The 25,223-nt window shown below is 31.7% G+C and overlaps 1 protein-coding gene across 5 annotated transcripts in view; it reads right to left on the bottom strand.

Moving 5' to 3' along the window:
* Positions 1-25,223, bottom strand: part of LOC148623774 (tRNA (32-2'-O)-methyltransferase regulator THADA-like) — a 51,872-nt gene that overhangs the window by 24,726 nt on the left and 1,923 nt on the right. For 2 of the 5 annotated variants that reach the window (XM_088565875.1, XM_088565878.1), the window contains exons 1-16: positions 25,042-25,168; positions 22,503-22,632; positions 20,569-20,731; positions 19,137-19,248; positions 18,373-18,527; positions 17,725-17,853; positions 12,911-13,031; positions 11,795-12,324; positions 9,526-9,629; positions 8,043-8,120; positions 7,340-7,523; positions 4,926-5,019; positions 4,156-4,326; positions 2,231-2,469; positions 1,437-1,621; positions 872-1,062 (exon numbers count right to left, since the gene is read on the bottom strand). In XM_088565875.1, coding sequence (XP_088422001.1) covers positions 872-1,062; positions 1,437-1,621; positions 2,231-2,469; positions 4,156-4,326; positions 4,926-5,019; positions 7,340-7,523; positions 8,043-8,120; positions 9,526-9,629; positions 11,795-12,324; positions 12,911-13,031; positions 17,725-17,853; positions 18,373-18,527; positions 19,137-19,248; positions 20,569-20,731; positions 22,503-22,597 — 2,551 coding nt within the window. In that variant the 5' untranslated portion in view covers positions 22,598-22,632; positions 25,042-25,168. Of the gene's footprint in view, positions 1-871; positions 1,063-1,436; positions 1,622-2,230; positions 2,470-4,155; positions 4,327-4,925; positions 5,020-7,339; positions 7,524-8,042; positions 8,121-9,525; positions 9,630-11,794; positions 12,325-12,910; positions 13,032-13,802; positions 14,015-17,724; positions 17,854-18,372; positions 18,528-19,136; positions 19,249-20,568; positions 20,732-22,502; positions 22,633-24,892; positions 25,169-25,223 lie in introns of those variants that run through there. The other 3 variants (XM_088565876.1, XM_088565877.1, XM_088565879.1) reach the window with 3 other exon arrangements.

Below are 25,223 nucleotides of genomic sequence, written 5' to 3'. Positions count from 1 at the left end.
TGAGCCCTTCTGGTCCTTTAGTGCCTCTAGTTTCACTATGCTATGAACTATACCCAATATCAAACCAAAAGCCAAAATATTTATATGACTTAGGAAAATCATTTTCACTTGGACTAATATCATACTTATAAATGGTGACCCAATCTTTGTCATCACTAAAAGCTTAATGCTTGAATTTTAATAAATCTATTTAAGTTTTTAAAAGCATATCCAGAAATATAGTACATGTAAATATTAATGCTTCCAAGGGTGCAGCTTGATAAAGACTGATGAGGTAAAACCCTGAACAGCTGACACAAGTATTGACATAGCATAAGAACTTGACCAAAATTCAAGTAGCCCATTTTGACTCCTAATTCCTAAATGGTTCAAGTCATAACCTTCATAATTAATCCCTGTCTTCTTTTGATGATATGGCACCTTGTGTTACAATTTCAAAGATATCCAATCACTTAAAGTTATTGTTGGGATATCATGAAAATCATTTTAGGTCCCTAAGTCACAACTCCCAAAACCTACCCCTTCCTTTTGTGATATGGCACCTTGTGGTGTAATTTCATTAAGTTCTATACACTTATACTCATTCACTGACTGGACATGAAATGTGTACAGACAAGGACAGCATGATATACCTTTAGAAGACCGTATAAAAACTGTTTGATTGTGCCCTAAAATTTATCCAGTGAAACCTGTCTTATCTAGAAACCAGCACTTACTTCCCATGTCACTACATGTCAGTTGCATTGTATTTTGAACCTGTATAACCTATCCTTAAAGGGTTTGTTTTATTTCACTGTACAGTCTGCATTAACACTAAACAGATTATGTATGTAATTATGAAAATATTATTCAGTATTAAACAAAAACTTACCATGTAGTGGTGAGGAAGTAGAAGATTTTACAGGATTTTGTTTCGATTCTTGGAATACTTTGAAGATATGGTTGAGCAATAAAAGCAGAAATTTTTCACAGCTAGACTTATCTTCCTTTTCTACAGATGTAACCATGAAGTTTCCTTCCTCGTATGACCATGTAAAATGCCACTTAAGATTGGAAACATACCTATATTAAAATAAAAACTTCTTGACTTTTATCCTAAAGCATCTTGCATATGCTTTTTCCTTGTCGTTCACAACTAAATATACATATGCACATTCTTTACAATTTTTTTTAAATCCAGAATTTCAAAAAACAATATTATAATTCATGATGTAGTGTATTATAATGATGACAAATGTTGATCATAATTCCTCCAAAATTTAAATAATAAAAATGCTGACATAGTATGCACATCCATACAACACAAAAATGCATCCTATGAAAAATAAAAAAAATCGACCAAATAGAAAATTTAAAAGGTCTACAAAATAACCATGTCTGTTTAAAGCTTCTTGAAGAGGGCAAGAAAGGGACACAATGAATATGTAATTTCTTACTTTACAAAAATGATGAGACAAAGAAGAACCCCACTCCTACTTTCATGTTGTTTTGGTCTGTTACAAAGCTCCAAAGTTGATATCAGAAGGCCTTTAGCAAACTCTTCTGGAGATGTTAATTGGTCTGTAGGTGTAAGAGGCCATGGGAAGTAATGAAGTAACAACTTACTGGCTATATTTTGCACCTGAAACAGATTAAATCTTTTTTAAAGAAAAGGCTGAAAAACAGCTGATGCTATACATGAATATATAGAATATGATTCTGATATTCCTGCAATTACTAACCATTTATCAAGAAAAACTGCTTTGATGCAATTAGTATTATAATTTCTCTATGATTTGCTCTATATATCTACTTCTTGAACAGCAAGATATTTTACGATATCACATCATGGGACATGTGATATGAAGTAGTGATATAAAAACATTAGCTGTTGTGATTAGTTGTTATGTGACTGTGATGCATTGGCAATAAAATCTGATTGGTCGAAAGCCACATTGTGACCCTTTTTAAGTTCTCCCGTAATAAATGGTGATATTCTTGACAGACAATTGCTAAAATTTCCACGATCCATTAGCAAATATCAGTGCATCTTATTTAGTTTCAACATCATTACAAACTTGTCTAGGCCTGTTTGTTATGATTTTGAAATTAAATAACTTGGGTTCATATCTTTCACTCATGAAATCTGTAATAGGACAACGTCTTTAAATTTCAATCATGTTGCTTAAATTTCTGAGACGAGATGAAATTTATAAACCGAGTCTATACCTTACAAGACATTCATTGTTACCTCATCAGCACCATCCAGTAGACAGTGTAAGACAGTTTCTATAGAACCATACACTTTCCATAGTCCTCGTTTCTGAGCTTCTACTGTTATCACTGGATAGTTATTTAGGGTTGGGAAGAATATCTCTAGTGTTATTTGCAAGAATTCTAAGCACATTTTGATTCGCTGGAAGCTAGCACCAATAACCAAGTTGTCTATACAGAATTTGTTAAACCAGTCAATAAACTCAAAGGATCTTTCTAAAACAGAAAAGCAATTGGCATAAAATTAAAAAAACAGGTCTGAATTACATGTGAACTTTAATTCAAGCATTAGGCCACAGTTTTTTAATTTGTTGGTTAACAGATTTTTGACTAGATGAAAACGGGGAGGTCGGTTGGGAAAAAAAATATAAAAAGGGTACTAGAAATACATATCTACTATTTATATTTTAAATAAAAACATTTTTTTCAAAAATCCCATTATCTAAACTGACAAAGTTTAGAAGTGGGATTTTAATCTACTGAATGTACCAACACATCATTTATAAACACAAGTTCTCATTCCAAATATTCAAGTATCAAATAAATTCAATGTGCAATACTTAAACAATGTTAATTTCCTCTAATTTTGTGTATCTATAGCCTTCCTTACAGTATGATTAAGTTTAAATAAAAATATATTTTGTCAAAAATATGTACTTTTTAATTTATCATTGACCATTGTTTTGGTGTAAACAAGTTGTGTTACAGAAGGGCTTTGTGATTAGTCAATATAAAAAAAAATTACAAAGAACAGGAAGAATTCAGTAACAGAAAATTAATTATGCAGATGGATTTCATTAAAATGAAGTAAAAAACCTTTTTTTACAATTGTCTTTATTTTCACAAAGGAATTACATTGAGGGACTACATTACCCTTTTAAACAATTTAAAAAAAATAATAAATTGACTTACATTTTTTTCATTATGAATTCCCTTTTAAATTATTCTATGATTTAAAAACTGCTTATAAAATTCCAATAATTATGGAGGGTAAAATGGTCTTCAGACAAAAAAAAAAGCAGTCAATAATTAAATTTTTAATTGAAGTTTCTCAGTTGTTTTATAAGCATACTTTCAAACAAACCTTCATAGCTTTGATTTTCCTTCCAATTATCTCCCCTTTACTTATCTACCTCCTGTTGAGATGATTTTAAACTCTTAAATCATTTACAGGAATTGTTTACATTCTTTCTAATCAAATGTGTTTTGATTTTATCATCTCTAGCCAATGTTTACGTGTTTCCCAAACTACCAAAACCCCAAAACATGATTTTATTAAAGTGGTGAAATTTTATGGTCATATTGGTTAAAATCTTCTCACTTTGCTTTGTCAATGTCTTTTACTCCTAGCTGGAAAAATTGGGTCTGTGGATTCGTAACCAACAAATTAAAAAACTGTGGCCTTATAAATTAAAACTAGAAAAACTGTGAGTAATGTTCATTAACTTTATACCCCCACTCCCCCATTTCATAACATGCACTTTTTGACCTCCATATTTATTTGGATCAAAATCTTATATGAAATACACAATGGGAATATGTAATAAAGATTCTGTGAATGTTTCATTCAATTCCATTCAGTAGTATAGGAGGTGTAGCCCATAAGAGATGGGTTCCCCCTGACCCCATATTCACAAATGAATAAGTCCATGATTTGCCATATCAAATCCTTAAATTGTTTTGGATCAAAATCTAAAAAAGAAGGTGCACAATAAGGACATGTAATGAAGATTCACTTGTATAGATGGAGTAGTGGATTAAGAGATGGGTCTCCACAAGTGTAACTGAAGAAAGGATGGAAAGAAGGACCAACAGTCACCTTTATCTCTAACAGTATGTCACCTATATCATCAAGGATATATCATGTCATATACCCTTTATTTCATGAAGGACACAAATTACCTATAGACTGCTTATCTTTGTCTTTTAACATTGCCTTGTAACTGTCTCTCATTCTAACCATAAGTTTCTTTATGTTAGAAGCTAACTGTTGTCTGAATGGAGCTGAGTCTATCTTCAAATTGTATGGCAAGCATTCTTTTAACAACCTGGCCTCAACATCTCGTAATCTATCTTTAATAACAATATAAAATAACAGTCTATAGGTTATATTTTATTGGAAATGTTTTCATTACTGTTTAAATGAACATGTTTTAAATTGCACTAATTGTTATTGAATGTTCAACTTTACTGAAGCAGGATTCTTTCTATTTCAAATGGCTAAAATTAAAATCCAATTTGGTCTTAAATGATAAAACTTAATAGGGAAAACAAGCTATAATTTACCCAAATTACAAGGTATTACATTGATTACTTGGAAAGTAAATAGCATGCACAAATCACAACAACTTAGTTTTGTAAAGTTGTAGATGGACAAGAAATTTCATCCTGAATACTATGTTAAATCAATTAAACCCTTTAACACTACAAATAAATCTGATGGAAATCCTAGGTAAAACAAAGATCTACCTACCTGCCTAAATCTGACTGGTAATCCTAGGTAAAACAAAGATCTACCTACCTGCCTAAATCTGACTGGTAATCCTAGGTAAAACAAAGATCTACCTACCTGCCTAAATCTGACTGGGAAATCCTAGGTAAAACAAAGATCTACCTACCTGCCTAAATCTGACTGGTCTTGGAAATCCTAGGTAAAACAAAGATCTACCTACCTGCTTTTTTCAGTGATGTACAGATAATGCTTAAAGCCTCTGACCTTGTGTCATCATCATTACTCCAAAGTGCCTCGTGTAATAGATTCATATCCTGCAAAAATAAATACAAACACAGACAAATAATAAACCATTACCATGTGTTCAAAGCACTATAGAAATGCATAGTTAAAAACAACCACTACAGAAATACACAGCTAAAGACAATCACAACAGAAATACCTAGTTAAAGACAACCACTACAGAGACAATTAGTTACAGACAACCACTACAGAAACACTTAATTAAAGACAACCACTACAGAAACACTTAGTTAAAGACAACCACTACAGAAATGCTTAGTTAAAAGACAACCACCACAGAAATACTTAGTTAAAGACAACCACTACAGAAATGCCTAGTTAAAGATGACCAGTTAAAGACAACCACTACAGCATTACCTAGTTAAAGACAACCACTACAGAAATGCCTAGTTAAAGACAAACACTACAGATGTGTCTTGTTAAAGACAACCACTACAGAAATACCTAGTTAAAAGCGACCACTACAGAAATACCAAGTTAAAGACAACCACTACAGAAATGTCTAGTTAAAGACGACCACTACAGAAATACCTAGTTAAAGACAACCACTACAGAAATGCCTAGTTAAAGACGACCACTACAGAAATGCCTAGTTAAAGACGACCACTACAGAAATGCCTAGTTAAAGACGACCACTACAGAAATACCTAGTTAAAGACAACCACTACAGAAATACCCAGTTAAAGACTACCACAACAGAAATGCCTAGTTAAAGACAATCACCACAGAAATACCTAGTTAAAGATGACCCCTACAGAAACACTTAGTTAAAGACAACCACTACAGAAACACTTAGTTAAAGACAACCACTACAGAAATACCCAGTTAAAGACAACCACTACAGCATTACCTAGTTAAAGACAACCACTACAGAAATGCCTAGTTAAAGACAACAAGTTAAAGACAACCACTACAGCATTACCTAGTTAAAGACAACCACTACAGAAATGCCTAGTTAAAAGCGACCACTACAAAAATACCAAGTTAAAGACAACCACTACAGAAATGTCTAGTTAAAGACGACCACTACAGAAATACCTAGTTAAAGACAACCACTACAGAAATACCCAGTTAAAGACGACCACCACAGAAATACCTAGTTAAAGATGACCCCTACAGAAACACTTAGTTAAAGACAACCACTACAGAAATATCTAGTTAAAGACAACCACTACAGAAATACTAGTTAAAGACAACCACTACAGAAATGCCTAGTTAAAGATGATCAGTTAAAGACAACCACTACAGAAATACCTACTTAAAGACAACCACTACAGAAATACTCAGTTAAAGACAACCACTACAGAAATGCCTAGTTAAAGACAACCACTACAGATATACTTAGTAAAAAACAACCACTACAGAAATACCTAGTTAATGACACCCACTTTTACCAAATTGTAGACCTCAAAATACTACCAAGTATATTATAATCATACTGTAAACCTGGAAATTTTCGTGCCTCCCTTTTTTTTTTAATTTCTGCAACCAATAAAATATCATTCAGTTTTAAATTTGCCATCTTTCCCCGAAGTATACTATAATGCTCTTAAAAACTAATATTCAATTCAGTATTATTTTTGTGTTACAGCTCTTACTGTGAAAATATTGAAAATAAAACTGCCGCGAAATTTCACAGTTTACAGTAATTATCTTTTCATATTTAACATTCTTCCTGGGTAAATATGTAGAATTTTACCTTTGAAGCCTAACAATATAATGTAACAATAAGTCTTATTTCTAACAATTCCATGACTTCACACTCGCATTTAACAAAATGATTGAATGTTTATATTTCAATTTAATGGTCTAACAAAAAAAGAATTGTCACCATTTGAATAAATATCTTAGCCATACTATTAATCTTTGGATGTAAGATGGTAATCTTTTTTCAAGCTTAGCAGTGAATGTTACTCTTTGATTCTGACAGAATGAAGAAGGAAAAGACTATCCAAACGAAACCATAAGAAAGAAAATAGAAATTATTAAGTTCAAGTATCTTTATTTTAACTAAGTTGACAACAAAAACCTCTTCTTGGCAATACTTATATTTAATGTTGACTGGTAAAAGGTGCATTATAGTCCCAATATATATGTATCTTATAACAATATAATAATGTGATTGATTTGGAGTTTCGTTGTTCATACATTTCCTATATTAAAAAAGATAAAATTTAGTTTTTAAAAGATCAAAAAAGTTAAGTTCAAAGGCAGTGCAATATAGCACAATAAACTTTCAAGGAAATATAAACTCAAACATGATTTCTAATGAATAATGAATTTGTATCCATTCTTTCCCCAAGATAATTTCAGTAACATACAAAATCTTACAGAAGGAAGATCTCCAGTTGATGATCTGATGGCATTAGACACAATCGCCCATCCATGCAAAACCTGGCTTCTTGTATCTTCATAAAGCACCTCTAATACAGCTGTTAAGAGATTGTCCCTGACTCCTGGGAGAAACTTCAATGTAGAGGGTACCCAATAATGCCCTACATTAATTCTTTGTAGTCTAAATACAAAAGGTGGACATCATCAAATAGAAGACTATTATTTCAGTATTGAATCAACACTGTAATACTTAACAATCAACACTGTAATACTTAACAAGCAACACTGTAAGTATAAAGGATTCCCAACTTTACTTTGACTGAATTTTTAAAACACTTCTAAGGTAAGGCATTTTTTTTCTCTGTAATTTATCAATGATCACCTTTCTTCCTGGACTTCTTATTTGACAAATTAAGAAGAGTCAGATGTTTTGAGTGGAGGTAACTAAACGTAAGGGTTTATATATTTAGATTGGGAGTGGAGCAACTATTTCACTGCACCATAGTACATGTTCTTTTTGGGGCAAGCCTGCCCTGTGGTGTAATGGTTTCCTCGTCTTTCATTGAAGACCCATGGGTAGCCTTCAGCTGACATTGTTCATCCTGGTGGGTTTTTTGTCTCTCTAACATATTCACCATTTCCATTAGTATTAATATCTAAGTATTGATACACTCCAATATTTTATAGAATTTATACCTACCTATTTGAGCTTGTTAACCCTTCTACTATAACATTCTTCCACAAACAATCCCATACAATTTCTTTCTTTTCTAACGAACTGTAAAAAGAGGGGAAAAACAAACTAAAGTATTTGTTTTGTTTTTGTTTTATAGTTTAAACTATAGATTCAATCCATTTAAAAAAAGACTGGTACTAATTGTTCCATACAGTCACTTAGCTCTAACAACACTCAATAGTACCTTTGACACAAGTTCAAAGAGATTCATTAAATTTCACTCAAGTTATTACCTGAACATCAGAGAAATGCATGTTACTGGACCCTTCTTGGATTCCCATTCCTTATTAGTTCAAGTCATGACACCCAAAATCAATCCCTGCAACCCTCATATAGCATGACACCTTATACTACATTTTCAAATAGATCCATTCACATTTACTTGTTATTTTCAACACATGAAAATGCTAAGTTTCTTTCTGGACCCCTTTTTGGCCCCTAATTCCTAAGGTAGCACAATACAGTTAGGTCATTTCTGATATTTAGGTCTCATTTTGTTGAAATAAAGCTGTTTTGAGGCAGTCCACGCAGAAATTTCTAGTGTTTTGTCATAAAAAAGTGCATATTTTTGAAATCCTTGGTGTGTGGAGGTTCAAGTCATTTATAAGTAATTTAGTGATTATTGTTATAAAATCCAGTAGTCATGGTAACATACTGAAAAAAATATTACTGAGTTTTAGTACAAATCAGGGGTGCCTTTCCAAAACTAACAGCCAAATACTATGTTTTATAAAATATCAGGCAGTAAGAAACTACCACAGGATGAAAGCATGCATGGAGTAGGTGGAAAAGGAGCAAAAATAATGAGACCCTTTTCGATTCATTCTCTCACAATTTTAGTTCCAAAAGTTCGTGCGAAATAAGGTATTTTGAAAATCAGCCACCTGATGCTGAGGAGAGAACCTAATACGGCAGGGGACTGAAACATTCTGGATACCATTCTTCATTTAAAGTATACCTTTTTACCATTACATAAATTACATCTGTCTATGTATAAATGCTTAACTACATTTAAACAATATATCCACCAAATTTCAACTTTAAATTTTAAGTTTTACAAAATTTGACTGGGGTAACTTGGTGTGCGAAACAGTGTGCCTTAATGTAACTGTATAATGCACCCTAAATATTTAAAGTCACCACCCCAAAAATCAATTCAAAGTTTCCTTTCGTAGTATGGCACCTTGTGGTAAAATTTTGTCATATCTATACAATTTTACTCAAAAATTTGTCTGCACATGAAGTGTCTACGGACAACAACAGCATGATAACATTATACAACTACAATTTTTTTGCGGTTGTATAAAAAGTAGACTACAGACTGTCACCAGATTTCATCGCTTAAATAATAGTTGTGTTAGTGCATGACACCTACAGCAACTGTACTTAAAGTTGGCACTCCAACAAAACATTAAAAACTCATAATAAACACTTATAAAACCCTTACTTTAATGTGATAAGGAAAGACTTGTACACATCAGATCCAACCGCAGCTAAATAATTTGTAGTCATACACATCAGCAACTGATTCTTCAAACGGCTACTAAACAACTGAAAAAGGTTTATAGCATCCAATACATTTTACATTCTGAATTTTTCATGTTTTCAAATCATTTGTGTAGGGATAAAGTGTACGAAAAAGCAAACTTTTACAGACACATCAAAAGTGTGCATCGATCTTTTTCAAATGCTTGACACTATGATACACAATCTAGTTTTTGAGTACTAGTAATTAAATTCTTTTTGAAAGGGGGTCTGTTATACCTGTTTTGATAATTGTTTTGCATATAAGTGGAGTATGGTATGCAATTTTCGATAAAAAATTCAGATCAGGGAGACAAGTCCTTATCATCAATTTTAAATTAGATCTATAGCAGCAAAATATGAATTCATTTTTTGTATAATATATAACATATGTATAACATTTAAATGTTCAAAATATAAAAGGATCAAGCAATATTAAATTCCTTTTGGTTATGATTTGGTCGTTTACCTACTTCTTGGGGAGCTAGACATTTTGAGATATCACATCATGGACAGTGTACCATGAACAGTGTGATACAAACTGGTGATATGAAAAAAATGTGCAACTGCAATTGGTTGTTGTGTTTTTGTGTATCATTTTCTATTAAATCTGATTGGTTGAAAGTGACATTTCTAATGTTATCCTGACACCATTGATGACATCATAGACAGCTAAAATTTCCACTATGCAGATGCCAAATGTCAAACAGCCAAAATATTCAAAAGGAATTGCAGAGAAAAAGGTTTTAGACCTCATGAAAACTGAATACTACAAAATATCTACTTGCTTTATTTCAATTCTGGGCCAGTTTGTTATGAAATTAAATAACTTGAGTTAATATTTTGCAATATTCAACTTTTACTCATTAGGAAACCTATAATTGTGGTCAACTTAAACATCTTCTGAATAAAGCCCTATGATTTTACTTAACCTATCTTTTCAGTTTTTTAGGAGTTGTGGTTCTGTCTAAAACTATGCAGGCAGTGATACATCAATTATTTGATTTTTGATCCTAAATAGTTTAATTGATTTTAAAAACATGTTTCATTTCATTAAATCAATGCAAAAAAAACTGTATCCTATTTAATCCAAGTTCAATAGGTTATTAAAGTCTCACCACATACATTCATATAAAACATGATAACAATAAGAGATAAAACATACAAATTAAAATGCATGAGCCATTCTAAAAAGAATTATGAGAGACTATTGAGAACACAGTAATATACATCTAAAATACAGTTCAAAAAGGTGTGATTTATAAAAAGTATCATAGATTAATGATATAAAATACTATTTCATCTCAGTAAAATACTATGGCAGGTTTTGGTAACTAAGCTACATACATTTTCATTGTTAAATAAAAATATAAATTTATCATCATCAGACAAGGACAAAAAATTTTCATTATAACTAATAATATCTAAAAATAGTGATTGTCTTAGATCGTCATACAATGGGCATGTTAATAATACATGGTTTTCATCCTCTATATCATTACAACTGAGACATAATCTTTCGTTTAATGCTAACCTTTCATAACGACCAGTTTCAATCTTTAAAGGTGCTACACCACATCTTAATTTTGCAAATGCACTACAAAACCGTAAAGGTATATTTTGCAACAAATATTGTTCAGTAAAATATGAAAATTTAAACAATTTATGTGTTCTTAATTTATCACCTTGGCCATATTGACTCATTCTGTTACACCAGTCGGTTTTATATTTATCAAACTTTTTTTCCTCTAATTGACATATGGTACTCTTACCAAGTATATTTACTTCTATATAACAAAATTGTTCCTTATTATAAAATCTAATATCCACCAATCTCAGCAATGTCAAATTGTGTGACAGACTGATAATCAGACAAGACATTTTCATAACAAATAGAGGGCTAATATCTCCATAATAGTACCCAATCCTTTCCAGGTAAAAAAACAGAGCTGAAATGTTGATTTGCATATCCCTTTCCTCCAAGTGTGCGATTTGCACTCCATGAAAAATGATGATTCCTGACCTTGCCCTGATGTAAGACTTAACAATAAACAAAAACAAGTTTAGTGTAAAATGATGTACACAGAATTGTCATAGTTATAAACAGGCATACAAATTTTCCCTAAAATTTAATAACAACTTTAAACAAATCTTTTTTTTTATATAGCTATATAATTCTTACAATAACATACCTTCTCAGTATCAACAAATGGTACCAAGGCACTAATGACTCTGTATTGACCTTTAACATTCCAGGCTACACTCTGTAAATGGGACAACAGATCAGGAATAATGTCATGACAACTACCTAACTTATAGGTATGTTGCCAAATCTGTAGCATCAGAGAGAAAATTCTAATGACAATTTGTGGTACATCTTGAACTGGGCTATCCCAATTTAGAAAGACTGTTTTTATAACAACATTTATAATAGAAGAAGACACATGTACAATGTCAGCTGTTGTAATAGATGGCAGTAAATGTAGAACTTTGCTCAACAATTGTTCTAATGTGGTAAAGGCATGGTAGTGCATTGATAAAGATCCTATGCATAATTCCATTACTTCTTCAAAACAGAAAATAAGGAATGAAGTTTTCTTGAAAAAAATATTCCAGTGTGTCAAAATGCCTCTAAGTAAAGCCAGATGTCCTGTTGTATGTCTCACTTTGTCTGCCTTGCTGTCCATTGGTTTTAGCAAAACATCAGAAGGTATACCAGTTTCTGGAATTAGTAATGCCTTAACACATTAGTTTACTGATCAAACTGATTCTTAATCTCATGAGTTAATTGTCCTGAAGTCTCACCAACTGTGTTTACATTTTAGATTATTACTTCTTGTAGATTGGTACTACCAACCATCATGAAAAAAAATATCAACATTTTGCAAATTTTGATGATGAGAATTATGGTAACTGAACATATAATAAACAAATAACTGTAAGTATTTATAGTCTTCAGAGTGCAACTGACACAAATGATCTCCCCTTACAAAAACAATCATTGTTTTATTGATATTTTCATAATCAAATGTCATTTAATTCATAATAAATTATAATTACCATGTTGCTGTAGTTTTAAAATATTTCAAGAACTTGTTTGTTTACTTTTCCCCAAATGGCTATATGTTACTTAGATAAAAACAGTGTCACTGCTTAACCATGTACATGCTGAACTCTTATTACACAAAATGAAATACAAAAATACTACTATTACACTTAAAAATTCCAATATCTTCAGTTATGACCTCTGTATTGTAAGTCCATTATAAAATCTCACAATAAAATACATGTTTACTACTGCAGATTACCTGTTATTATTCTATTATAAATACTCCAGAAAGAAGAAATTCTCAAGTCAACATCTGGCTGTTTGGTTAAAACTAGACATACTGCTATACCACATAAGAAATGACAGTCAACAGAGACATTCTATAATTACAGAAAAAATTGAATCAGGTATAGTAATGGTTCAATATACACATAATAAATGAGATGCTTTAAAGAGCACTGGTTGTTGCAACAATAGAGGTAGGACCCTAAATAGTTAGTACAAATATATATACAAAATTTAAGCATGATACTGTTAGAACTTTGAATTTGGATTAAGATTATATATTTAATGCAGCAAATTAAAGCTAAAAAATTGCTATTGGAAGTTGACATGTTATAGACCAATATCCAAAATCTACATGGAGATATGTACATGTAGTTGGATTCAGCATACCAGCATTCAACAGTGTTTTCCCCACAATTTTTGGATAGTGCTGTATTTAGCGTGTGTGACATGATATTAATAGGTCCTGTGTCGAAAAAAGTGCTACATCATATTTTATGTATCATTTAAAAACTTATCTGTGTATTCAAAATGTACTTTGCTGTTAATGTTTATATGAATTATTCATGGCTAAATATTTTACCATTGAACTTGAAGTGATAATAACTTTAATACTGGTTTTTTCTTTTTTTGTATTTAACACAAATATTAAAGATATTCTATCAAATGTAATCAAACTAATATTTCCTCTGATATATACACACCCAGGGTTCTTTATTGACCTGCAAACTTTTGCTGACCCATTGGAGATAACAATCTTTCATTTGTTTAGGGGGCCTCTTTTGAATGTGATATTCATTTGATTAAGAACATTCTCTATTAAAGGCTTTTTCTAGTCTGTGTTACTTTCAATATTACCTAATTACCTGATCAGGTACATGTACTAGACTACTCTGGTCTTAAAATTCATGTTGCCAAAAATGCCATAAATCTTATTCTTGTTAGTTGACACACTACTTGTTTTGTTTTGTTATTTGTTTGTTTTTGAATTATTATTAACATGAATTATGACAGAAACCCTATCTACAATCTTTAAGTCATGCCTGAAGTCCATATTCATTCATCACACCTGTGGTTCTATTTTTAGACTTGGGGAATTTTACTATCTATTTCTTAATTGATTTTCTGCCAAAAACCATGTGTTCTCAAAAGCTGAAGGATGATACAAAACATGGCAAATGTAAACAAAAAGCAGCCATTTCCTTTTTCTTTTCAAAGTGTTTAGGAAGTATCTAATAAATAATAAATATTATTTTGGAATTTTATCAATTCTTTTATAAGGTAAATCAGTTTCTAGATGAAGAGTAATCAAGGGAACAAAGATTCTAGCGGAAATCGAAAGAAGGAAAATGACCAGACAAGGAAAACAGACAATTATGACAAAGAACATAAAGTAACCAAAACAATACATACAAAGTAACAAAAGTAAATCAGCAACTCGGACTCAACTAAAAACTGGGTGCATGGACCAGGTGCATGGACCGGGTGCACCGGTTTGGTAAGTGTCCTCTGCTTTTCTAGAAACACCCACCGAGTTGCTCATAAAAAGTTAAGTCTGGGGTAGACGTATGAGGAAAGGAAAAAAATGACATGTAGAACAAATCGGTTTTCATGGTGCAGATGGATACACCGTAGTGATCCATGAGTTCACATTACAACCATAAAATGTCTGTATTGATGTCAAGATATTGACTGAAAAACGTAATTTTTTGTCTTTCAAGGGCAATAACTCTTATATGGAGTCCGACAACTTTGATCCCAGGAGACTTTTGTAGGCCTTATAATAAGAATCATTTCAGCAATTGAAAGTTTCATTCTATCTATCATAGTTTTAAAGATATAGGCTGAAAACTGTAAAAAAAAAAGAAGTCATTTTTCACCTCTCAAGAGCAATAACCCTTATATGAAGTCATCTGACAAACTTGATCCCTAGAAGACTTTTGTAGGCCTTATAATAAGAATCATTTCAGCAATCAAAAGTTTCATTCTATCTATCATAGTTTTAAAGATATAGGCTGAAAACTGTTAAAAAAAAAGTCATTTTTCACCTCTCAAGGGCAATAACCCTTATATGGAGTCGTTTGACAACTTTGATCCCGTAAAGACTTTTGTAGGCCCTATAATAAGGATATTTCAGCAATTGAAAGATATTGGCCAAACCTAATGGTTTTGGAGATATATGCAAAAAACTACTGTACGACCTCTATGTTCTAATTTTAGTAACAACTGCCATGTTTTTTAACCTATCAAACATCCAAATGGTCATTTTTTGCAGGAAACTCTAAGGAACAGTCATTATAAGTTTCATGCAAATCTATTCAGTAGTTTAAGAGGAGAAGATGTTTGAAGAAATTGTTAATGACGACGACGGACGTCAAGTGACGGCCTACAGCCAGATGAGCTAAAAAGTCTGCGTAGTTAGGGCAAGCTCTGACATAATGTATGAGTTGTCAATTTGTGATTTGAAAATTCCATATGCACATGCTGAAGGGATGTTGCCACAGATGAAAGGAAATTTGACAATTCTGAATGAAAAGTCTTCACATTTGTTGTAAAGTTTGATCAATAGTTTTCTTTTACCATCAATCTCTACGTGTAGGTCAAGATATGAAAACACTTTGTGATTGTACAACATTCAACCTTGCATTTATAAATAGCCACATGCTTTTGGTCAGGGTTGAATTATCTTAGTTTTGATTGGCTCAGTACTTCGATATGTGTATCTGATTGACACCTCCCTTAAAATCAATTTGTGGCCAGGTGGGCAATGTCATAATTATGTCGTCATGCAGTGATCAACAGACCATATCATGTTTACTGCTATGGACTGAGCTAATTACCTTGTAGGACGCTGTAAATGATCTTGGGGCACAGATGTTTCCTGTCATGTTAATTTTTAATCCTCACATTAAACCTTATAGCACAGTGCTGGTAGCTAGACAGCACAGTATTGAGGTTAATAGCTCTGTAAAGTGCAGTGCTTTAAAGGCCTGGGGAGAACCCTGTTCAAGATCAAGTAGAATTTAAATTTCGTTGAAATAGAAAAAAGTTTAATTTTGGGCACTGATTTGGAAAAACTAGAAAAAATGCTTAGCAACTTGATCTGTCTGCCTTAAATATTTGATACAGGATAAGAATTTGACCTGAATCTAAATGGCCCCTTATTCCTCAATGGTTCTAGTCACAACTCCCAAAATCAGTCCCAGACTTACCTTGGGGTATGATATGGTACCTTGTGGAATTATTTCATAAAGATCCAATCGTTTTGTTTAATTAATTATCTGTACAGGCTTGTTTCTGGCCCCCTTTTTTGGCCCATCATTCCTAAAAAGTCACAACCCCAAAAATCATTCCCAACATTCCCTTTGTGCCAGTAGTATGGAAGCTTGTGGTACAATTTCGATGAGATCCAAATTATTGCCTGGAAATTATAAAAATGCTCGTTTCTGGCTCTTTTATTCACAATTTATTCATACAAGGTTCAAGTCACAACCCCCACAGTCAATTCCAGCCTTTCTTTTGAGCTTGTCGTACAATTTCAAAGAAATCCACTAAACTTATAGTCAAGTCAAAATTCTAACCCTTTTTTACCCCTAAATCTTAAACAGAGGGTTCAATTTACAACCCTCAAAGTCAATCCCAACCTTCCTTTTGTGGTATGCCAACATTAATTTCAAAGATATCAATTAATTTCTAGTGAAGTTATTGTCCAGGCATCAATAAAATACTTGTTTCTGGTCATCATTTCATCTTTAATTCCTAAATGGTTAAAGTTACAACCCAAAAATTAATTCCCAGATATTATTTTGTGGGATGCTGCCATGTATAACTTCGTAAAGGTCTATACACCTATACTCAAGTTATTGTCTGGCCAACAAACTTCTACAAATGATGACAAAGATGAAGATGGCACAGTCAAGAATGACAGCGTGATTCCATTATTACACTTCAATTTTTTGCAGTCATATAAAAACTGGGTCAAGAAAATAAATCTAAATAGTGTTATATTGAGCACATTAAGGATCCACTATAATTCAATCTGATTGAAATAAAAAAGCATAAATTTCCTTTTTGGACCTCTTTGTGGACCAATACAAAAAGAGGTCCAAAAACTTAAGTATTAAATATTTTCATAATATAAATCACACAAAATTTTGGACCCCATATAGAATGCACTAGAAAACAGGGCCCAAAACAAAAATTCTCAATACATTATATGATTCAACATATCAATGGCCCCAAAATTATTCCAGACTTTCAATCTAATCTTGTTGAAATTGGTCAAGAAATAAGCCATTTGTTCAAGTAGTAGAAAAGCTAGTTTTCTTCTTCTTGTCATTAATTCCTAAACAGTTACAACCACTAAAATAAATTACAACTTTTCTTTTAAGGAACAGTTTCATAGTGATCAATACAATTATACTAAAGTAACTGATTGGTTGATCAGAAGATACTTGGGTTTATTTTGCATCTTTTTGTCCCTTAATTCCTGAAAGGTTGTGGACATAACCATCAACAGCAATCCCAACCATCCTTTCGTGGTATGGAACCATGGTACAATATCATAAAGATTCATACAATTTTACTAAAGTCATTGTCTAGAAACCAAATGTCTACAGATAAATTGTTGATACTGTTTTCCATGTCTGGTCTTTATCTCTGGATTACATTATTTTGATTTCTGCTAGAATCTTGGTTCCCTTGATTACTCATTGACTACATTATATGCATAATTGTTCTATACAATAATATAAAAAAAATCTAACAAAAACCTGTCTGTAATCTTACTTCTTTTGACAATATTAGTAACAGATGCTGAAGAAGTTTCCTACAAGGAATAACAGTATCTCTTTCAATTTCATTAAATACTGGGACAGCAAATTTCAAAGGACAAAACTGGTACAGCTGCAATACTATCTGTAATACAAAGATTAAGATTATCAATTAATACATTAATAATGAAGTATATTAATGCTGTTCTTAATCATAAGACAGATGCTTGACATTCCAAAATTAATCACGCTTTTAAGAAGGAGTTGCACTTAAATGTTATGAGCATGTAAGACCTTTAGATTCAATTATCTCCCCATCCCCTTGCAGTGATCTGACAAAAGTTATATTCCTATCAGTGCATTTACTATGCATATGATGCATAGCATTTTCTTTTCTAGTTTCATTAAAATCAATCTGGTTTAGGAGGGATACACTAAGGAGATGTGATCCAACTAAAATATTCTTTCATTCTATCTATACAAAATACCCGACATTCCTATAAAGTTTCATCAAAATTAGTAAAGAGGTTTGAAAAGACTTAGGCTTATGAGATGCGAACTTTATAACATATTAAATGAGAGACTGGTGTCTTTGTAAGACTTAAAAGAATTACATTATTATTTCTTTTTTCCTTATATCCTAGTTACGTATTAGGTTACGTACCCTGGTATAAGTGTAGAGTAATCCTTTATCATGGTCAGTTACATATCCTACTGTTAAAAGTCCATCAAATTTATTGTTTAACCATTCTAACACACCAACTGTACGTTTTTCAAATAAACCTTTTCCAACTTCATTATTCTCCAAGAAATTTGATGCTGTCAAAAATGTGACAAATGTAATGAATTATTATTGGAATGTTTTACTTATGTTGAGCATTTTTACTTTAAAACAGCAGCAGTTAAATTAAACTGTCCATTCAAACTTTCTAATGAAAATTATTATCTATTCCTTCCACCAATATAAATGTAATGTTCAACAGTTTCACAAAACTTAGTATGCTCAGCATTTTGTCAAGTGTGAATAAAATGCTTCATGAAGCACAGCTTGATACTCCTGAAACCCTGAATCATTAGAGAAAGTCTGAACCTATTTCATTAGGAGACACAGTACTGGTGAAAATATCAATATTTATCACAATTTTAATCAATAACTTCTCAAAATTGTAATAGATTTTGTGGCCATAGACTGCCTTTGGCTGTTTTAATACTGTTGTTGTCTCTTTAAAACTATGTCAATTTCATTGTTATTCTAAATAATTAGATCCTATTTTTTTACCCCTGCTATTGTCATTTCATAAATTACAAAAAAATGCTGTTTGATCCTTATGTTAAAAAACACATGATTGTAAGGAAATTTTAAGGCCTGATTAATTACATGTACCAGAAACATCATATAACTCTTAACTTAAAAATCAGACATGATACCTGCTATTAGTTGTTGTTTATTGTTACCATCAGAACCTATCACATCTCTCAAGAAAAGTTCAAATTCTTCTTCAATAATCTGTTCATGGGACAGCCTCCATGGTTGTAAAAGCTGCAATTAAATTAGTTATTCTACTAATCTTGTTCTCCGCTTGCAGGAACAATTTTTCCTATGTTACACATTGTCATGGTTTTAAGGTTTATTCTACAAACTAAATTTTGACAAAACACAAAAATAAACATCCATGAATGTAAGTATCTTCACAGTATGTACACATGGCCATATGTTCCTCTCCTTAACAAATATAGTTGAAGGGCTAAAGTCCCATAACTCCTTGTAAAATCACGGTACAGTATGATCAACTACATAGTGTGACTAACAATCCCTTAAAATTTGAATAAAATCCAAACAGCAATCTAAAAGGAGTTGAGTCTACATAGTCCTCCTATAGTATAGCAAATTCAACAGTCCCATAACTGCTGTAAAATTTGTCAAATCAAAATAGTGGTATAATATGATCAACTACATATGGTGACTAACAATCCTACAAAATTTGAACAAAATTCGTTGAGCAGTTTCAAAGGAGTTGTGTCTACAAAATGTTCCTAGAGTGTAGCATGTACAAAGTTAACAAAGTCCCATAATGCCTACAAAATGTGATGCAAAATGGTGGTGCCATACGATCAATTACATAGTTATATGGTGAGTAACAATCCAACAAAATTTGAACAAAATCCATAAAATGGTTTCTGAGGAATTGCATCCACAAAGTGTTACTATAGTGTAGCATAAACAAACTCAACTAAGTCTGTAAAAGGATGAAATGGATAATGTCCATATTTTGCCCCCTGCATGACTTGATATTAAAAATTTAATATGGAGAAGACTTTCAGTTTTTTTTATAAATGTAAAATGAAATGCATATTCAACCACAATAATGAGCATATCATCTCGTAATGTTTGAAAGTATGATGTCGAAAATTTGGCAAATCTGCAAATTTTCTAAGTTGGGCACTGTTTGAAACATTTTAGCAATTTTTTAGTGCCTCCACTAATTTGACCCAAAATTTCAATATTTCTAGGGGGTCAAAATATCATACAACACTGGGTACTTCAAACTTTTTTCGTAAAATAAGGGGCCAAATATGGCCCTTATTGTACCTAGTTCTTTGTTAAATCAAAACAGCAACACAAAATGACCATCAACATATGGTTACTAACAATTATACATAATCTGAACAAAATCCATTGAGCAGTTTCCAAGGAGTTAACAGACAGACAGATGCACAGACAGACACCAGAATTTCCTCGTTGAAGCAGGGGACAAGCGGGTACAAAAAGCAATGTTAAATTAATTTCCTAGTAGGAACAAGCTGTGATTTAGAGGTAAACTCTGTGTTAAAGATACTGTAAACAAAGCAGTACATGCACCTTAAAGACAGCTCTTGATAACTTAATTGATTCTGTACATTCTAAATAGCAACAAATCACAGCCTTAATAAAATTACAAATCCACTCATCAGAATGGTCCTCAGTGGTGATGAAACTTTGTAACTTTTCTACCCGTTTAATCAAGTCTACTGCATGGTGGTGTCTGGAAATAAAATAACTTTTCATAAGGGACAGTTCAAAGTACATGTACTAAGTTATAAAAAACATTACATAAAGATACAAGTCAGTTCTAATTGAGAAATTGCAATATATATTCATTGGTACATTTGTATTTTTGTATTCCATTCTTGACCACATCGATGATTCCTCACATTAAAGCACCACCAACATTCAGGGTTATAATGGAAATTTTGCTGACAAATGAGAGAAAACTTGTAAAAACTAGTTTTGTTTGGTGACCTTAAAATAGTATTACATATTACATAACTAATTGGACTGAATTTTGAGACATATTCCTGGAAACAATAGATAAACACAGAAACAAACTGATCTAAAGTAGAAATACTGTTAGCAAGTTCATAAAGAGAATACTCCCAGCTTTGAATCACCTTAAATCCTACTAAATCCGCAAGTTGAACTAGCCCCTTTTGTAGGCATTGTACAATAGTCTTGTTTCTTCTTGAGCATCTACATTTATTGCTTAACCCTCTATAAAATTATATCAAAATAAGTTTGAATTATTTCCAAGCCATAGAATGATACTTTATCTTCATTCGTATACATTCATATAATGCATAACATTCCTATGAAGTTTGTTGAGTGGTTAAGAAGGAGTTTAGTTTACAATACATGTGGACAAACAATAGACAGACTGATGGACAGAGAGACAAGGTGATTCGCAGATATCTGTCACGATTTGTATTTATGTCTGTGCTACATTTTATTCTACTTTATTTCCTGTATTTTGCTGGTGACATTGTTTGTTTTCTATGTTAATGTAAACGACTATTGTATGCTGTGGACATGTTTTGTCTGTATGTGCTGTTTTATCAATGATTTATTTTCAAATTAACTATTTACCCATAACTGCACATATATGTGATGATAATGGTGATGATTTATGGATGCAGCCCAATAAACATATCTGTTTTTATCCATTGAACTTACTCCATTTTAACAAATATTGGACCCGGAATATATATTGTAACAACAAGATTCTGTAACAATATCCTCCAAAACATTGTTTGTGGGGGAATAATTAGGTTAAATTGTGCCTTTTAGATTATTTTGGATGATCAATTTTATATGAACAGTTGCACAAAATCACACAATAAACCATTCATCTCAGTTTGTGAGTTATAACCCCGTAACAAAAAAAAAATTCTATTCTGTTGATCCTACTCATAATAAAATATTAAAACAACACATTCAAGATTAAAAAAAAATTATTTGAATTAATAAAAAAACATAAGAGTTCTTTTACAACATTCAAAATGTATTTATTGCAGCTTTTGTTCAAAAATATTTGTGTATATATTATTACAGAGAAATAAATAGTTTATTGAACAGTTTAGTTTATATTGGAAAATTGTCCCGAAGACCTGTACATGACTTGACACCTGTGGTAGCTCATCTGTATAAACATATACAATGTTTTCACCTTTATTTCATTTTTATGTTACTTGAGTATATAGGGGCAACTATTTGGCTGTACCTGTCTATAATGATGTTTTGGGGCCAGCTGTAGCCTGCCCTGTGATGTGAGAGGTTCCTCATCTTTCACTGAAGACCAATGGGTGGCCTTGGGCTGACATTTTCATCCCATTGGGGTTGTTGTCTCTTTGACCATGCCTATTTTCATAATATGTACAATGTTTTATGTGTATTGTACCCTGAACTAATTCACAAAGGATTTTTACAATGAATCCAAAAATTGATACACAGGGAAGAAAAAATAAATTAATAAAACAAACCTGAAGTTAAAAACATCCCAAAGAACAGCTTTATCACTAGTACTGCTAATGTTGATATCATGTAAAAGCTTCCTTTCCCTATTTAGAAACTCCATCACAATAGGATATCAGAAGAAATATATAGCAGTACCTGTTAAAAAAAATTAAATTATACGATCAGAAGGTAGAATTAATTGGTCACCAACACAGATATTCCAAAATACTTAAAGGATTGTATTGTGTAAAACAACTGATGAAAGATCCATATTATAAACTTGATGCTGAATATCTTTAACAGAAAGATTTAGATTTTCAAATCATCTGCAAATATCATAATGACTTAATAACAGTAAGACACAAAATTTTATACAGATTCTATCCTTCGGTTTGTTGACATCAACAAAACAATAATCTGACACTGAATCTTGTTTGAAGGAAAAATCTTTCCCTTTACACCATGGTTAAAAAGTTCACTTAAAAAATGATGATGTACAGAAATTGCAAAACTAGGTCACATAATGAGTAACTGAATTGTAATGTGTTATTAATACTAAATACTTTATCGACACAAACTCATCAACAATAAATGGTTGAGGTCCAATACAGACAATTGTTAAACATATAATGAACATAAATATACATTATTCAATTAATATGGTAATTGTTAATAATATGCGTGTATAACTATAGTGGATTCTTCCTGATATTCAAATATATTTGACATGGAAAAAAAAAAATGATTCTTTTAGGGTAGAATCAACATTATATTATCTAGTATATAACCACACATAATTTTTTTTATTACCAGTAAAAGAGTTTCCATTGCATTTTTATGGGTGAATGGATACAACCTCCAACTGCGCAAGGTTCATACAACTTATATGATTAGGTCCATAGTCAATCTAAGTAAATCTGCAAGTGTTTTCAGCAGGAAAATTTATCATTCTCCTAAAATTTGGGTATGAACTTGTTTTATAGGAGAGGACAAAAAATTGGTTGGTGAGATTAACTTGCTGACGAGAACTACTCCCTTACCAGTATAGTCTTTGCATGTGTATTCGATTGGCATGTAAAATCAATTGCAAAAAAAAACATCCATAATGCATAGGGTTACTTTATGTCCATATCAGACAAAATTTTAAAATTAAACAGGTAAAACACTTATGTTTATTCCACCCAAGTGTTTTTACCACAATTTACTTCATCCCTTTCTGCAACTTTTTGACCCCAAAAATGCATGTCTAATATCCTGAACTTTCACCCCTCTGTTCGTCTGCAAATCTTATGTCCTGAACTATGCCCCTCTGTTCGTCTGCAAATTTTATGTCCTGAACTATACCCCTCTGTTTGTCTACAAAGTTACTTGGGTAATGGTGTCATAAAATTGTAGAACCATTCTGACCAGTGAAGTTTTTTTTTTCCATGAGGATCTAAATGAGAAGGATTTTGATATAATATATTTAATTTGTTCTTGTTTATAAGTCAAAGTTCATTTTTAAGTAAGTAAATAATTTTAATTTATAGTCGTGTTTCATAGTAACAATAAACATAAGCTCTCAAGAACTTTCATAATTATTTATATATAAAATTAACATACATAACATAAGACAAACAAATATTAAAACATATAAGCATGCGGACATACATAAATTAAATAAGACACACAATACACAATAAGCTATAGTCAATAAGCAAGCTGAAGCAACATAAAGTAAGACTAAGCAGCTAAAAAGCACACAGTTAAAGAACTATAAATCGACTTTCATCAAGCTTTTTAGTGAAGTTATTGAACTGTATTTGAATTTCCTTTATGCTCATCTCAATCTCTAAAAACTATTAATTCAGAAACACAAAAAATTTAGGAAAAAAATCTTCATAAACAAATTAAAAGAAAACTTATCACTGAGATATTGTACATACAGACATATTGACTGCAAATTCATACCAATTTCAACTTCATTAGACATAAAATTCATTAGACATTACAATTTTACTAATACAGTCATGTCCAATAAAGTCTTTGTGAGTATCTATCGCAACTTCATTAGCCTGAGGTGATCCAATTCACAAGTCAGCAGTATTTGACACACATTCCAGGAGGTCTGTGTAGTGTGAATAAAAAAACAATCATATGCACTAATATACATCAACCTTTGCAGAAAAACTACAAAAGACTTGAAGCCTCGAACCAAAAAAACATGGTAAGTGATAAGCAGATTTATAAAATAATACAATAACTGATGTAAAACTCATACAACCACCAAGTGTATCATAATAAGCACTTATATCTATCAAAGGCTGGTTACTGAATATAAGACCCATATGTGCATAATTCAATTTACAACATATATATGATAGTAACCGGTCAATGATAGATCTAAACAAGTGCCTGTGATGTGTGTTTAAATAACCTTTGTAACATTATGTGCGACAATGTGCTGGCAACCCTGCACAGTAATACTAATAAATGAATATGTAGAACTTATATTTAATATTGTCTACCAAAAATGCATTGATTATACTGCCATGACAGTTTTATGGGCCTTCAACATATACATACGCATACTGCAGCAAAAGGGTAAAAAGAAAATTCCAGTAAAGGAATATTTAAAGTAACTTTTCATAGGCAAACATTGGTTCTTGGCTGTTTATTATACTTCTGCTTTTTTGGTTATCAGACGTAAAGCAAACAATTGCAATCTCTAAAATAATTGTTAAACAAAAATATTGGAAAATTTTATT

Source organism: Perna viridis, chromosome 2 (genome assembly GCF_037379345.1).
Source record: "Perna viridis isolate PV_CMFRI_1.1 ecotype Kerala chromosome 2, ASM3737934v1, whole genome shotgun sequence".
Taxonomy (NCBI): Eukaryota; Metazoa; Mollusca; class Bivalvia; order Mytilida; family Mytilidae; genus Perna; species Perna viridis.
The sequence above is the reverse complement of the archived record's forward strand: the minus strand, read 5'-3'. Positions and strand labels throughout refer to the sequence as shown.